This window comes from Phocoena sinus, chromosome 3 (genome assembly GCF_008692025.1).
Source record: "Phocoena sinus isolate mPhoSin1 chromosome 3, mPhoSin1.pri, whole genome shotgun sequence".
Classification (NCBI taxonomy): Eukaryota; Metazoa; Chordata; class Mammalia; order Artiodactyla; family Phocoenidae; genus Phocoena; species Phocoena sinus.
Window position 1 is genome coordinate 59892101 of NC_045765.1, and position 18021 is coordinate 59910121.

The 18021-nt window shown below is 39.5% G+C and overlaps 1 protein-coding gene across 2 annotated transcripts; it reads right to left on the reverse strand.

Annotated features, from left to right (window-relative positions):
* Positions 1-1933: 1933 nt before the first annotated feature.
* On the reverse strand, positions 1934-12780 carry C3H5orf24 (chromosome 3 C5orf24 homolog). Of its 2 annotated transcripts, XM_032628303.1 has the most exons (3): positions 12539-12780; positions 6050-6479; positions 1934-4323 (listed from the first exon to the last, which is right to left on the reverse strand). In XM_032628303.1, exons 2-3 carry the CDS (start codon positions 6474-6476, stop codon positions 4283-4285), a joined length of 468 nt encoding a protein of 155 aa, XP_032484194.1. In that variant the 5' UTR covers positions 6477-6479; positions 12539-12780; the 3' UTR covers positions 1934-4282. The 2 variants fall into 2 exon arrangements, with proteins under 2 accessions (XP_032484194.1, XP_032484193.1); XM_032628302.1 differs by having other exon boundaries at positions 1934-6479; positions 12539-12772.
* Positions 12781-18021: the final 5241 nt, after the last annotated feature.

Below are 18021 nucleotides of genomic sequence, written 5' to 3' on the forward strand. Positions count from 1 at the left end.
CATGGCCACATTTATCTATTTCAGGGCCAGCACAAAAATACCTACTAAAAGCAGAACCTCTTTTTAAAATTTTTCCAATGGTGAGTAGAAGCTTAAGAGCCCCAGTTTTGCATGGGTTCAGATGCTGACTCTTTTTTTTTTTTTTTTTTCAGATGTTGACTCTTACTTACCACTTACTGGGTGTCATGACTCTGGGTAAATTATGTAACCTCTCTGGGGTTCAAGTTTTCTTACCAGTAAAGGCATATTCCAACTCCTTTGACAGCATTCAATAAAATTGCAATGGTTTAACAAAATAAATCATGTATTTATTATTTATGGCAAGCACTGTACTAAGAAGCCATTATTACTGTACCTGTTTATACTTTCACTCCAATGGGGTTTTGTACTTCGTTTTTTAGATAACATCTATAGTTGACACTGATTTTGAAGCAGCTACAAGTTTCCTTTAAGTTAGGAACCTAACTTAAACCTGAGTTTAAGACTCAACTACTGAGCCTGCACTCTAGAGCCCGTGAGTCACAACTACTGAGCCTGCATGCCACAGCTACTGAAGCCTGTGCGCCTAGAGCCTGTGCTCCGCAACAAGAGAGGTCACCGCAATGAGGCCCGTGTGCCGCAATGAAGAGTAACCCCCGCTCACCGCAACTAGACAGAAAGCCCGTGTGCAGCAACGATGACCCAATGCAGCCAATAAATAAATAATAAAATTACTAAAAAAAAAAAAAAAAAAGCCATCACTAGACTTCCCTGGTGGTCCAGGGGTTAAGGTTCTGCACTTCCACTGCAGGGAGTGTGGGTTCAATCCCTGGTCAGTAAAGTTCCACATGCCATGTGGTGTGGCCAGAAAAAAAAACAAACCCCAAAACCATCACTTGCTCAGGTTTTGAAATTCAATTTTAAATTGTATTTGCTGTTTCCTACTCCAATTTATCCTTCTAGATAAGGGGGGGTCAGCAAACTTTTCTGTAAGGAAAGGAATAATCAGTAAATTTTAGGCTTTGCAGGACTTATGTCACAACTACTCAAGTCTGCCATTGTACTGCAAAAGCAGCCAGAGACAATATGTAAACAAATGGGAATGGCTAATCCAATGAAACTACAAAAACAGGCAGTGGGTCTTAGTTTGCCAGCCTCTGTTCCAGATGATATGCAGGATTCAGAGAAAATGGAAAAGGTAATTAGATATTCTAATAATTAGGAGAAAGTGTTTTTCTTTTTATATCTCCAATATTTGACAGTTACAAAATATGCACATGCTGCTATCCCTAAGGTTAACACTAAAAAAGTTAGCCACGTTTAATATCTAAACTTTTCAAACTAAAAGGATCAATCACATTTAAATTTTAGCCTTTAGGGCTTCCCTGGTGGCGCAGTGGTTAAGAAACCGCCTGCCAATGCAGGGGACACAGATTCAAGCTCTGGTCCAGGAAGATCCCACATGCTGTGGAGCAACTAAGCCCGTGAGCCACAACTACTGAGCCCACGTGCCACAACTACTGAAGCCTGTGTGCCTAAAGCCCATGCTCCAGAACAAGAGAAGCCACCACAATGAGAAGCCAGTGCACTGCAACGAAGAGTAGCCCCCACTCGCCGCAACTAGAGAAAGCCCGTGCGTAGCAACAAAGACCCAATGTAGCCAAAAATAAATAAATAAATTTATTAAAAAATAATAATAATTTAAGCCTTTAGTAGAACCATTAGCCTGAAGTATCTTAATAATTGGAAGAAAATGAGATTCATTTATAAGTTAGACGTTTAAATTACAAATATATAGATAATTACTATTTTGAGAAAAACAAGTAGAGAGAGGCAGATTTCAGAAAGCACAACCCAAGGAAAATACAAGACCACCAATCATGAAAGAGGTTTTACCATTTACAGTTACCCTACTTGGAAAATACTTTGCTAAGAAATAAAGTAGTAAACATAGTTGGTTTTAAAGTAATGACTTTATTAATAAATATACATCCATATGATGATGTAGATACAAATCATGAACACTACTCCATTCCCATACACATAATTGCACACGAGTAGCTCAAGTTCATGGACATAAAAACATACACAGTATCTATTCAGACTTTTTACAGCAGAGAACAGCGTGCTTATATCAGTTAACTGGTAATTATTTTCTCCATAATTACCTGTGGAAAAAGGAAACTGTGAAACTCAAAGAATCAAAGTGGTCTGATTACTATAAATCACACGCTTGATTTACTATAGCATTAAATTTTCCAAAAATTAAATACATTATTTGTGAGAGCACAGATTTATCTACGTGGGAGTAGGGGGGGAAAGCAAAGGAAAGATTTAGATACATCCTAGAGTTTAATAGCATATAGTTAAGCTATAATAAAATCAAAAACATAATAGCATCAAAATATCTTACGTTCAAGGGAAAAAATGTTTTGAACTGTTGTGAATTCTTATATTGATAATTTACTATAAAGGGATCATAAAATTTTACTGCATATATAGACAATGACTGGCAGAGTAGCAGTTATTGTCAATATCCCCTGAATTGTTCTTTTAAAGCATCTTAGAATATAAAAGAGAAACTTTTTTTTTTCTTCAGTTCATACACTGGTTTTTCTTACATTGGATGAATCACCTTTAACCTAATAAATGGATCCAGATAATTTTTTTTCCTCCTTAATTCAAAGAAACACTATTATTTCATGAAAATATACATGTAAATTCACATAAACATTAGTTTGGAATGAATATTACTTTTACTACTTTAACAGATGTTTCTTTTAAAAAGTAAATAAAAAATATAAAGAATTTTTTAGTCTAACTGAAATACTGATTTTTAAAACATCCCCAGATATTAAAAATTAATCACTTATTTTCTTCCAATACACTGTGCTAGCGTTTTTTTAAATATCCAGTGCAAAACTCCAAAGATAGTATCAAAATCATCCCACGCTAAAGATTAGTTATGCAAGGTTATAGCTGTCAAAAAATGGAAGTTTCATCTGTATTAGCTCCTAATTTGTTAATATAAGAATAAATAAGGCATGTTAAAATATTTTTTAAAGAAAAAAGTAAAGCAAACTTACTTGAAGAGATCATTTTCTGACCAAAGTTTTAATATAGAATAGTGAAACCTATTTTGTGAAGAACAGAATTACACAATATAAAATTACTAATTTACCTTTCAAGGAACAATCATACAGTGGGAGGAAAAGGCCAGTTTTCCCCAACTGATTATATTAAAGTATAGGCAATTGTTTAACATGCTATTTCAGTGTTTATCATGACAAGAGACAGTGTTACAAAAGATGCACAATGTAGTCTTTATAGAGAAGTAAAAATATTTTGTATTTTAAGACTTCATTCATGTTATCATTTAGATGTCTTTCTCTTCATCATGGCACCAACAAACTGTTCACAAGGAGAAAAGGAAGTGCAATCAGGAGATGCTCATCAGCATACAGATCTAATACTCCAGGTAACGACTCACATGAACACAGAAAATTCAGCTTTTTAAATGATGTTATCCATTCACAAAAGTAGCCATTCGCCCCCCCCCCCTTTTTTCCTGGGACATAGCTCCTGATGTTAATAAACACTGTTATGAACATACTTCCTTTAGTTGATCTCACCATTTCATTAACTTGTATATAAGATTCATCATACATTAACACACCTGCTTTATCTTCTGACACACAGCACAGCACCACCGAGTAGATGTGCTGGAGGATGGAGAAAGGGGGAGGGTAATGAATGTAGAAAAAGGCAGGGAGAAAGAGCATGTATAACAAAATCAGGAAAGCAAATAAACCGAAAGGGAAATGTCAAATGGGTGTACTATAAAACACAACCTGCAACCGAACCCTTGACAGTGATATACATAATTCCATGGAAGAACATTTAATTAAACAACTGTTTTCAGCAATTCAAAAGAGGATTTCTAAGCAGCCAACTGCTGAACATCATCTTGAGAAACAACTAAATGACAGATACATAATAAAAGTGGATGGATGAACATATGAATAAAGACGTAAGCATCTGTGTGTGTGTCAGAAGTTATACTGTTCTAAGTAAATTATTTAAAAAGTTTTATATTTTAAGCTTCTGCAAGAAGAAACTCTTGTAGCAATTTAGCTGCCAGAATGTTACAACTGATTATGTAGTCATCCAACATTGTTCTCTATGGTTTGTGCAAAGCTAAAATTGTTGAGGTCACTGTCTTAGATGCCAGTGCACACACAGTCCCCACATACAATGCAACACCTCTTACTGTAAAGAGCAGCATAAAGTCCAGCTCATTGTGTCAGGCATCACTGGAACACCTGAAGGCTTGCTGCTTTTTTCCTGATAAAAAAGGTATGAAACATGACATCCATTTGCAGTCAGTTTGCAGTAACTGAGAGCAAGCCCAAACAACACAGTATGTGCCCTTTTAAAATTTTAATTATTTTAAAAGTTTTGGGGTCCTGCATATCTACATTATAATCTCAAAAGGCATTTAAGCTCACAAATACATATACACTGTAACTTTAAAGTTCAGTGGAATTTTTTTTTCCAAATCCGAAGTTTATAATAGTTTATTTTATTTAGAACTCAGAATAAATAAAATGTATATTAACAAAGAATATTACTTTCAGAAAGAGGGAAGAGAGACATCCCCCTGTCCCTTCTATACGTATCTACCCAATACGTTTTTTTCTTTCCTATCTATTTTGCTTCTAAAGCAAACACTGTCAGAAAAAAAATTTATTTTGAATGAAGTGGTCTCACTGGAGCAAACATGAGATTTTTAATTAAACTAACCAACATATTTCTTACATGTTTCATGCATAGATGGATTCCTATATACTTCTTAATATTTGGGTTCTGACAGTCAGAAAACTACATTTTGTTTATACCAGTTTTACGGTCTACCATTCAATTTTTGTCCTTTGGTAGATACAGACCCGAAACCACAGTAACTGCTAATGCAATGGGACAATTTATCAGAGAAAACTAAAAAATATTCTTAATGAATGAACATTAATAAATGCTTTAAGCATAATGCTTTAAAACTAAGTATATGAAAGACAAAATGTAGTAACTATAGCAACATGCAGACCTTAAGAATGTTTCTTTTCCTACTATATTAAATATGCTATTCTCAGAATGCACTGTATTCAATATTTCACCAAAAATGTAATGTGCAGTTTTTATAAAAAAGTTTATTTTTTTTTGTAAATATGAATTGTTTGTAGTGTTTGGTATACATGCTCTTAGGCAATTAAAAAATACACAACCTAACATGGCTGAAAGGCAAACACTAAAGAATTTTTAAAGGAATAATAGTTAAATCAATTAATGCCATGTAGATCAATAAATAGGAAGCTGCTTAAACCTAGAACATTAAAAATAAGATTTTTAACATATGAAATCTAAGTAAATGCCAAAGCATACAAATATCTGTGTCTTGTCTCATGAACATGTTACAAAAAAACCTCACAGCCACTACCTCAAGTAATCCTGAATCATTAGTTTGCTCTGTTCCATCAGTTAATAATACCTTAGATATTATCTTTATTATATTGTAAGCTTACTTCACAAGCTAATAGGTATAACGGTTTCAGTTGTTTAGTACATGAAGCATCTATTTAGAATGACCCAAAAGTAGTAATGAAATGAGACACAACCATAACTCTAAAGGAAAAGCAAAAATGATTTAAATAGGTGTTACACTTGAACCTATGTACAAAGACAATGCCACTGCTATGCCCTGAGTGCATCTGTCAGCATATGACAGTTTCTGAGCAAAAGCAGGAAAAAAAAAATCAAATGGGAAAACAAATTTGGAAAGCCCAGGCCATAAAATCATGTATGTCAAAATAAAACCAAGAAGCTTTGGAATTATTCACAATCTTCCTTCTAAACCTGGCCCTCCTTTCCTGCCTCATTCACTCATTGGGCGGCTTGATTTCGCTGCTGGTTTCCTCTACGCCATGAACTGCTCTACCATGCATCATAGGGTAAGGAAAAGCAGCAGTCCCACAGCCATAACCAAGATCGGCAAGACGGGATAGAGCTTTAATGCTACCTGGAGGTCTCCCTGGGCTGACTTTGTATCCCGCAGCTTTAGTTGTACCCAAAGGTCTGCCTGGACTTGTCTTAAATCCAGCTGCTTTGGTGGTTCCCAGGGGTCTGCCCGTGCTGGTCCGGTATCCTGCTGATTTGGTGGTTCCTGAAGGCCGGCCACGCTTACCAGATCGGTTGAGATTTTTCTTTTTCTTTAGTTCATCTTTTATCTCTATGCTTCTGCCACTTGTAGTCTGCAAGTGTGTTTCATTTAATGGGTCTTGCCTCTGACAAGCCATTGGTTTGTGGCTGACTGTGTGGCTGTATTTGTTTTGCTGGGAGGAATATATGTCAAACTGATCAGCAGCTCTCATGGCATCTTCACTGAGGCAGGAAGGTTTGCCAGGCCCACAAAAAGCTGGATTACTGCTGGCAACGGGATGCATCATTTTCTACCAAAAATAAAAGACAAATATGCATAAATACACATATACAAATATATATCTGTATGACAGCATTTAGTGGGAAAACAGTCTGTCTTCCAACAACTATGCAGGCTCTCTAAAATTAGCTGACAGGCAGGACTCCAGACCACTTATAAACAAACACACATCAGCAGATTCAGATACTTTTTTTTCCCCTCAGTTTAATCACTGGCAGGCACAAATGCCATGCAAGATAACTCTAGTTCTGATTTTGTAGTTACAATGTTCTCTACTTAGGAATTAGCAAAGTGTGTACATGAAATCTGCTACATTTTGTAGGCTCTTTTCTTTTAGACTACTAAATCCTAAAAAGATAATAATAAAGACAAGAATTGTTATTAACATGATTCTTTTTTTCTTAAGTTTCCCTAGCATTCTTAGAATGTCTTCCTTTGGCCTTTCATTATATTTCCCACATGTATACTTCTGATCTGGCCAGTTTTCACAAGGTGGACACTTCCTTATCATTATCATCATTTATTATTTATACAGAATCCTGAGTGTATGTTACACTTTACAAAAGATAGAATGTACCAAGGAAAGAACACAGTCTGTTGGGCAAAGGTACTGACTCCCTCTAAACTATTCTATCCAAACAGGAGGCAATAACAACATAAAGGGTAAACAAAGGTTTCCATTAGGGCTTCCCTGGTGGCGCAGTGGTTGTGAGTCCAAAAAAAAAAAAAGAAAGTATTTTATTATGATTGTTACACATGTTTTTGTAGTATAAGTCTCTGTAGTTTCTATAAATGTTCACTTATTTCAGCTAATGGAAACTTTTTTTTTTTTTTTGCGGTACACGGGCCTCTCACTGTCGTGGCGTCTCCCGTTGCGGAGCACAGGCTCCGGATGCGCAGGGTCAGCGGCCATGGCTCACGGGCCCAGCCGCGCGGCGGCATGTGGGATCTTCCTGGACCGGGGCACGAACCCGCGTCCCCTGCATCGGCAGGCGGACTCTCAACCACTGCGCCACCAGGGAAGCCCAAAACTTTCTATTTTTAAAGTGTGGTTATCAAGACAAAAAGTTGAATGTGCCGCACTGCTTTCTCCCTTGACCATAAATAATGATGTGGATCTTCTTCCAAGAGCTCTGTGGCTTATTAACAAACAGTCCAAACTCTCTATCTGTGAATTGTTTCTCTATTTAGCCATATCGTTTAGACACACAGAAATGAGAGTCTATATAGACTACAGTATTATATTTCAATTACGTAAAAAACAAAAAAACCCACATGGGTTCCAATTCATATTTTGAAAGAGTCACAAATGTATACGAAGGTCCAGCCCCAAGTTGTTAGAAGTTCGCCTGCACCTTTCATAAATGTAAAATTGTACCAAAACCTCAGTTATGAAAATAGTTACTCCCAGAGGCTAAGAATAGATAATCAATGTGAGCCAAAACCACTGCAAATTTATTTCAGTTATAAAGGTAAAAGGAAATGGAAATGAAGTCAAAGAACTGAATTCAGTTACATTACTAAATATTTGCTGAGAATCAACAGATATAGAGCCACTGGCCAGCTAGCTTAAAGTCTTAACTATGAAGGAAAAACATTTACAACGAGAAGCTACTTGTTTATGGCAGAAGCCTTATAGACTTCAAAACATAAAACAAGAGTGAGCTAAACACAAACATTAAATGGAGTGATTCTTCACTTATTCCCCAAGGATAGAGAATGAGTTTATTATCACTTCATTTGCTCAAATTCTAATTTCAGATGAGAAATAAGAGATCTGATTCACTTTGTTATAAAGCAGAAACTAACACACCACTGTAAAGCAATTATACCCCAATAAAGATGTTTAAAAAAAAAAAAGAAATTAGAAGAGATCATCAAGATGTGTTCCAAATGTAATGATATTAGCTGAAAGTTTTTTCAGATTTTTCTATGTGCCAGGTAATAAGTTTGGCCCTTTGCACATTATCTGACTTAATCATCACTACAGTTCAACTCCATGGGGAACATATTGTTAGCTCTGTTTTACAGAAACTGAGGCAGGAACTTTAAGCAACTTGCCAGGGTCACACATTAGGAAATGGTAAAGCCAAATACAAATTCAGATACTCTGACTTCAGAACCAACTGGGGTTCTCAACAGCACCACTATCATTTGAGTCAGATAATTCTTTTGGGTGGGGGCAGGTGGAGGATGGGGTTGTCCTGTGCATTTTAAGATGCTTAGCAGCATCCCTGACGTCTACCCACTCCACCCTCTTGATGTCAGTAGCTACACCCTCCTCTTTACCCTCCCAATCTGTGACAAGCAAAATATTCTCCAGACATTGCCAAATATTCCTTGGGGGTTAAAATCTGCCACCTATCATGGGAATCACTCAGCTATACTAAAATGAAAACAGAAAACTCAATTTCAAATACTCCTGTTGGTCTTCCCTGGTGTCACAGTGGTTAAGAATCCACCTGCCAATGCAGGGGACACAGGTTCGAGCCCTGGCCTGGGAAGACTCCACATGCCGCGGAGCAACTAAGCCCAGGCGCCACAACTACTGAGCCTGCACTCTAGAGCCCGTGAGCCACAACTACTGAAGCCCGCCTGCCTAGAGACCGTGCTCCACAACAAGAGAAGCCACCTCAATGAGAAGTCTGTGCACCGCAACGAAGAGTAGCCCCCGCTCGCCGCAACTAGAGAAAGCCCACGCACAGCAACGAAGACCTAACTCAGCCAAAAATAAATAAATAATTTATAAAAAAAATAAAACACTCCTGTTGAAGTTTTTATTCACATCTTAAGCTCCTACCTCTCCAAATATCCATAAAATCTGTTGATAACTTCTCCAAATAATCATAAAACCGTTCTGTTGATAACCTCTCCAAATATCCACAGAACCTTTCTATTGATAACATCTACAACATCTAAATCAAATAGATTTGTTTTCCAAATTGAAAAAAAGCCAACGTTGGGATTTGTGAAGGGACCAACCACATTCCTCTCCCCTACAAGTTATAAACTAACTGAGAAATATACACAGGAATTAGATAGGAATCAAAATACTAGTTTATTGCCAATAAAACTAGAGCCCACATGCAAATACAAAGAGAAACACACTGAGACCTTTGAGCAGATTATAAGAGAAAAAGTGGTCACTTTTTCTTTCTTTATTTGGGCCGTGCCCTGAGGCTTGGACCACACAGTGAAAGTGCCGAGAGTCTTAACCACTGGACTGTCAGGGAATTCCCAAAGTGATCCCTTTTTCAATTTTCTTATTCAGAAATCACCCTGCTGGAAAGCTCTAGTATAAAGAGATAGAAAGGTACCAGTTCTCTTCCATAAGCAGCACTGCCAGTAAAGGGAGAAAATGTTTTTTCTTATAATCTGTTTCAATGGTTTATAGCTCATTCCTTTTAAGTTCCTATCACTAACTTACCAAAATCTTCCCTCTGGACCTTACTTCCTTTAACTTCATTTTCTCTTAATATATCAGAACATTCACCATCTATTATCACTCAGGATATACAGTCTCAGCTTACATTATGTTAGGCTTTCAGAAGCAAGATTCTGCCACATATCCTTTACTCAGACAACCAACACTGAAGAAAAACACACCATTTAAACAGTAGACCTGCAATAAAAAAAAAAAAAATCCACCCATCTTCAACTACTTTAATCTTCTCCAGGAATTTATGAATTTGGTTTGCATTATGTTAATTAACTTCTGACACTGCTCACGTTTATTGAGGGCCAACTCCATGCAAAACACTATTCTAAGCATCAGGACACAAAATAGACAGGAGTAAAGCTCTTTATCCCAGGGAAGATAGTAAGATACTGACTTAAAGAACATTTCTAAAGGGCAAGTCTTCTATATGTTCTATATTTTCCTTCCCTGCTACCACCAAGAAATCAGTACAGTATTCTGCTTACTCAATTACTGATTAAGAAGCTGGACAAGAAATTTACTATGACTTTTACTCATGTAAATAGTTAAATAAAGGGGCTTCCCTGGTGGCTCAGTGGTTAAGAATCTGCCTGCCAAGTCAGGGGACATGGGTTCGAGCCCTGGTCCAGGAAGATCCCACATTCCATGGAGCAGCTAAGCCCGTGCACCACAACTACTGAGCCCGTGCTCTAGAGCCGGCGTGCCACAAATACTGAAGCCCACGCACCTAGAGCCTGTGCTCCGCAATAAGAGAAGCCACCGCAATGAGAAGCCCGTGCACTGCAACGAAGAGTAGACCCCACTCGCCGCAACTAGAGAAAGCCCATACGCAGCAACAAAGACCCAACACAGCCAAAAATAAATAAGTAAATTTATTATTTTTTTTAAGTTAACTGAAACAAGAAACAGAGCTAAAACCAATCCCTTTCTACTTTCAGGTGTCAACTTTTTAAGATGGGAGTCAGCACCATTAGATCCTTGTGTGCATAACCATCATACATAAACAGGCGGGCGCATACAGAATTTGTATGTTTTGTTTGTTTGTTTGTGGTACGCGGGCCTCTCAACGCCGTGGCCTCTCCCGCTGCGGAGCACAGGCTCCGGACGCGCATGCCCAGCGGCCATGGCTCACGGGCCCAGCCGCTCCGCGGCATATGGGATCTTCCCGGACTGGGGCACGAACCCACGTCCCTTGCATCGGCAGGCGGGCGCTCAACCACTGCGCCACCAGGGAAGCCCCAGAATTTGTATGTTTGTATGCAGTATGTGCATATACAAGCATTAATCCTACATTTAATAACGCCTCCCTGGTTCCACCTCAGGGCTCGCCAGCTAACTGTTCTTTCTTGAAAGACTCTTCCCATGCTATAGTACAGAGTTCATTGAAAGCATACAGGCCACATTTCTTAATAGAGTCAGAATGAATACTACATTTCTCGAAAGTTTGGGCTGAACGAAATCCAAGAATACAAAACTAGCAAAGGTTAATAATCTTTTAAAATAGTTCACTAAATATAAGGGAATCAACTAAGAGCTTCGATATATTTTAACTATGACTAAATTAGAATTCTTAAAAGCATATGCTAAAACTTGCCATCCCTGAAGCTGTTTTACTGCGTATTTAACCCCTGAAGTCTTTCCGTGGGCTGTTCTTTACGAAATAATTCCTTTTCCTTCTCTTGAATGTGGCAGTCATCACTGTCAACATAAAGAACTATTTTTAGTAACTTCACAATGCATTCATTTTTAAACATGGAGAAAATCTTCCTTTCAAGAAAACCAAGTTCTGCTCTCTTCCGAGGAGCGAACACCACATAATTCTCAGAGGTTATTTCAGGTCATTTGACTTGTAACAACTAGCTAAAATCATATGCGATTTTATAATTCTAAATGAAAGTCCATTGGAGATCGACCTCAATCACTCAGAAAGTCTATTCAGCAAAGGCTAAAACAAATGCCAGTAGCGACGCATCCTGCTCCACCACGGAAAGTTCTGATACTAGGAGAGAACATAAATAACGGTCTTCTTTGTCTTCTTTCTACTCTTTAATTGTGCCTCCACGGCGCAGTTTCCCCAGTGCCGGAATCCTTATTTGACAAGAGGTGTTTAAAAATTTATTACCTGTTGTGCCCGAAAGCGATTATTAATGTATCAGCAATAAGAACTTTGCAGCAAATACACGCCCACACTAAAGAGAGGGTTGTGAACCCTCTTCAATAATCATAACTGATAGCCCGCTGTCGTGCATCGGAGTTCTGCAAGCTGGTCAAGTCCACAGGCCACTCCATCTAGACGTCCATCTCGAAGCCAGCAAACATTAATTTAAAGTGATGGCGGGGAGGAATGAGGATCCTGACCTCGCAAAGAAAAGAAAGGGTGACCCCTCCCCCCGCCGCAGGAGGAATTTCCCCTAAATAATGGCTTCAAGCCCGGAGAAGAGCAGGCTACGACCGGGGTCACTCCTCTCGCTCCGAGCTAGGCCAGAGCCCCTTCTCAGGCGCGGGTCGGAGACCTGTTCTCACCAGCTGGCTAGGCCCTCATTCTGGGCCCCTCCTTGCCTTCTCCACGAGCACCCGCCGCCCCGACTCTGCTCCCGGCCAGTCTGACAAACCCCCGCGCGCCCACCTACCTCAGCCGCCAGTAGCCCGGCCCCTCAGCGCGCCCAGGGGCTGCCCATCGGCTGGGAACCTCACGCTGGCGCCGCTCTCTTTCCAGCCCGGCGCCTCTACACTGCGCGTAGAGCCCAAGACAGAGGGAAAAGCAGGCAGGGCGGCGGCAGCGGCGAAGCGGACGCTGGTTCACAGCTCCGACCTCAACCACCGCTCACAGTGCACCACCGGACCGAGCAGGAAGAGGCCACCACAGCCCCGTGGAGCAAGCAGCGGCGTGCGCGAGCTCGCGAGTACCGCGCACGCGCACGCACACGCACACGCACACGCACGTCGCGAGACCCAACCCGCCGACGACCAGCACGCAAGCCTGGGGAGAGTAGCCCAGGGAGCCGGGCTGCGCTTGCGCGGCAAGGGGACGACAGGAGGTGGGGCTTAGGAAGGAGCTCCTTAGGCTCTGGTGCAGATTGCACGACCAAAGGGATAACTTCCTAACGTGGATTTTTCAACCCAATCCTGTGATGCTGGATCTACTACCGACCCCATTTTTCAGATTACAGGACTAATAAATGGTGGAGTCAGGATTTGAACCCAGCATTCTTGTTACAGAAACTGTGCTTTTAATCACCGTTGGCAAAAAGATTTATTAATCCCTTATTGTGCTAGGTGCTGCCCAAAGCACATTAAAAGGATTCAGCCTCTTTTAGTTACTTACGAATGGGTGGGGTGAAATCTCCACCTGCAAATAAAATGGGGAATATTCAGATAACATGAGGCGTTTGGGCCCTCAGTCCTAGCACCATGTAATAATGAAAAGCCTCATTTTGTGAAGCTAATATTAAAAGTTTAAGTTTTTATATCCATGACCTCCTCTGAATTACCATATTCTTCATTCCACCATCACAGGAAGGGATGGGACAAGAATTAGCTTGCTTACAAAATCTCCCCTTCTATGTAGCTGTTGCGAGATTTCTGGCATATGGGTCACCCCATACAAGCCACTTAGCACAAGGGATTAGTTTCCCTGGTTCTTCGGTCCGTTAATTCTAAAATGTCAGAAAGGAGAGGATCCAGAATTAGGAAGGCTGCCGAGAGGAAGACACTTTTTTTTTTTTTTTTAATAAATCATGGTTGTTGTTTTATTTTAAAACTTTTATTTTTTCCAGCCAGGCTCTGCTGCTTGCAAGATCCTAGTTCCCAGCCCCAGCAGTGAAAGCGGAGAGTCCTAACCACTGGACCACCAGGGGATTCCCAGGAAGACACTTCTTTGACAGCATGAAGAGGCCAGAGGCAGGTGCTTATCCCTTTTGCCCATGCAATGAAGACTGTTTGAGGAGATAATTCTTAACACTGAATTGCACCATGAGCACAACACCTGGCCCAGTGCTGCTGTCAGCTGGAAATAAAGAGCAACAACTTTTCTGGGTGAGTACACAAGCCAGGAGGCAAACCAAATACAGTATATACAACAGGCAAGTGCAATCATTTTTTGGCAAGCAGGGTTTTGTAAAATGATTCTAACAATCATTCTAATTACTCCTATAGAATACCAGAAAACAGGACTGATCATACTATTGCCCATATATAAAAGGAGAATACCAATATAGAAAACAGCTAAAACATGTACACAGATTTTAGGGGATATTAAGTAGCCTTCCAAAAAACTTTTTGAAAACAAGTTTTCTCTAAGGAAGTTTTCTTTTTTATTCTTGAAGGGAAATGTGAGAATGCACTGCTGTGCTGCCGTACCATGACTATTCCAGATCCATAACTTTAAACTTCCAACTGAAATGGCGTTTGTACATAAAACCACTTAAGCAGAAAACTTTTGTGAATTCCCTGGTGGTCCAGTGGTTAGGACTCCCCACTTTCACCGCCAAGGGCCCAGGGTTCAATCCCTGGTCAGGGAACTAAGATCCCCGCAAGCTGCAAGGCGCGGCCAAAAAAAAACTTTCACACTAATAAGGTCAAATGATTTGCAGGCCCAATGGGGAAGTAGCCAGAGTAATGGAGGAAGTCAGACATTCCCGGGTTTGAATGTCTGTCTGCCATTCACCTCCTATGGTACCTCGGACAAGTCACTGCTTTTTCCAGAAGTTTCCATATGTGTGAAATGAAGGGCTGTGAAATAAAATGAGCTAATAGGTAAAGAAAGATGTGGATTTAAATCCTCAGTCTACCACTTACTAGCTGTGTGACTATGGACAAGTAACTAGTTAATTCAACATATTTATTGAATTCAAAGTACAAGCTATGCAGGACAGACAAGGTCCCTAACATCAGGAAGTTTACATTCTGGTGTGGTAGGCAGAAACTCAAAATAATCAAAATACAGTGTTAAGTGCAATGATCTGGTGTTTTCGGATAATTATCTCAGGTTGGTCTTCATGAGGTGCTATAGTACACAAAACACAGGTAGATAAATGGGTATGCTTTTTCAAGAGCATATCCATTTATCATTATTTCATTTGCAAAAAGCACACTTTTAATTGTCACACTATTTGACTTACCTCCAAACATTTCTTCAATAGTGTATACCTGTGAAATACGATTTGGACCCAGTTCGACATTTTTCATTCCTTCTCCAAAAACCTCAGCCTGGCCCAGAGTAGGCCAGATAATATAGACAAACCACTAGTTAATAAGACTTTTGCATGATAAGCGGTGATTGTATACATGTGAATGGAAGGCCATAAAAGGAATATTCGACTAGAGTGGGAAACTGGCTGCCCCTAAAGACCTTTCAATTAAGGCAACAAGTGTCCTTAAATGCTATTCATTCGAACCGAAAGATATCCATAGGAAAAATGAATCTCACTTTCTAGATTTTATCAGTAGCCACTGACTGTCCTTGCTAGATATACAGCTTATAGCAATACTGAAAGACACAGCAATATTGAAAGACAGCCTAAGAAAATGCACTCCCATTCACCCATTGTAATAAGAGTACTAATATTTATTGAATGCTTACCATATGCCAGGCACTGTTTTTATATGCTTTAATGCTTTATATGTATTATTTCATCGTATCCTCACAAAAACAGATAGGTATTATCTCTATTTTATGTATGAAAAAAATGAGACATTTTAAAGCATTTAATCAACTTGCCTAAGGTTGTCCAAGTATCACCCAATATGTGAATTTATTTATAATTATGTATATGAACTGTTATTCTAAACTGTAATACTATACATGATATATCATGTAACAACATATTATAAAATCTACTCAAAAAATGTAAAGGATGAGATTTAATGTGGACTTTTTTTTTTTTTTGGCTGTGTCGGGTCTTAGTTGCGGCACGCAGGCTCTTCGTTGCAGCGCTCAGGCTTCTCTCGTTGTGGCGTGCGAGTTTTCTCTTCTCTAGTTGCAGCGCGCAGGCTCCAGAGCGCGTAAGCTCTGTAGTTTGCGGCCCGTGGGCTTGGTAGCTGTGGTGCGCGGGCTTAGCTGCCCCACAGCATGTGGGAACCTAAAAGATGAGATTTCAAAGAAGAAATACAAATAGAGGATCCAGTGTTTTCTCCCTTTTTCCAATGGCTTACTAAACATGTGCCCCACTTTGAAGACCACTGCTTTAGATAACAGGCAGTCAAAATCCAAGAACAAAACAAAGTGAAGATTATCAGTGGCTTTCAAACTTGAGTATGTATCACAGAATTAGTACCATCCCAAACACACTTATAATAGCAACTCTAGACTGTAAAAAGTTACAGGGGAACTTGGGCTCTCTTTAAAGACATCCACTCCCCTGCTCTTTCCATGGAGCTTTCCAAATCTGAGACTTGGGCCGTGGGCTGGCTTGGGGGCTGGGGAGGACTCTTTTTCAAAAGTCTACAGTAGAGTTCTAGGAATCTCAGCTCCCAGAAGCCTCCCTCAGGCAAAGGCATGGAAAGAAAATATTACCTTCGATATTACCTTGCACTGGCTGGACACAGGCACCTGAGAGCCTCCTAGGAATTCAGGAATAAAGGCCAAGGACACTTTAACACCCAAGGCTGCTAGAACTGCTGGGAGTTGACAGGCTGCAAAAAAATCCACCTACTACCAAGTGCCAAGTTCAAATGACATGCTTTTTCTGTGGTCAAAGAGCACATTTTTCATACTGAATCCTCACATTTTCTGTATTCTATAATAGGCAAAATTGTGAAAAGGGACTAATACTCAAAACATGAAGTATCACGTATTTCCATTTATTAAAGATAATTAGGATTTTCTTAAATTCTGAAACTCTATAGCTTTTACAGTAATCCTAATGATATCTGCGAGAGTAACTCTAAGTTCCAGTTTTCCAAAGGGGTTAAAACTTTTTTTTATTTCACATTTTTATCCCTCTAGAAGAACAAGGTTAACACAAATATAGAATTTTTAAAGGCTTGAGCTTCAAAATCACGAACTTCTATAAGCTTATGCCATATTTGGAAGAGAACAAGGTCAAGAAAAATAATCAAAAGTAAATTCCTCACTAGTCATGTGATTTGATGGTATGCACTTACATGCCAGTTTGGCCATAAAGCCCCAGAAAGGTGAGACCACTGATATTGTTGGGATATTGCAAAGAATTCATTTGCTTACACTTTTTCTTCATGTCTCTACTTGGACTCCTGCTCAAGTAAAATTATAAGTTGATACAGAAAAAAAGGACCTTCAAATATCTGCAATGGTAATACACCAGGGAATCTTTACCTAGTGATGGAAATGTAGCCACCTTCAGCTCCAGAGAGCTGGCCTAAAAACACAGCATAAGTTTCACTAAGCAACATGTAAGATGTTGCTATACTCCAAGTCAAATGCCTCACTCCAGTGAGAATTTATTAAGGTTTTCTGGTGGTTACAACACCTCAACTGAATAAAATGTTAGGATACCCCCTCTACCTATCCACACACATTCATCCGTTCTCTCTCTCTTTATATTTACATACACACTTTTTTAAAGGTTAACTTCAGCTTTTCATGCCAGAAGCAGAAGGCATAAGAAAATGTCAATAGATTCCAATTCTTACATAAAACTATATACCACAATGTGAAGAACTGGTAGCTCCAGACTCAGTTCTAAGAGGAAGAGTATTCTCATTGACCACATTGGGCTAGCCACTCAGAATTCACGCCTGTTACATGTACTTAGCATCCATCATCTAAAAAGGACCAGAATGGGGCATTTTACTAAACAAAATATAGTTTTTTACCCTGGACTTCACTTCAACTACCATTTTCCCCCCAGCCCCTATCTTTTTATTTAAAAAATTTTTTAAACATCTTTACTGGAGTATAATTGCTTTACAATGTTGTGTTAGTTTCTGCTGTATAACAAAGTGCATCAGCTATATGTATACATATACCCCCATATCCCCTCCCTCTTGTGCCTCCCTCCCACCCTCCCTATCCTACCCCTCTAGGTGGTCACAAAGCACCGAGCTGATCTCCCTGTGCTATGCAGCTGCTTCCCACTAGCTGTCTGTTTTACATTTGGTAGTATATATATGTCAATGCTACTCTCACTTCGTC

Coding starts and splice junctions, on each gene's coding strand:
- C3H5orf24 (XM_032628302.1), bottom strand. CDS start 6,476: ATGATGCATCCCGTTGCCAGCAGTAATCCAGCTTTTTGTGGGCCTGGC.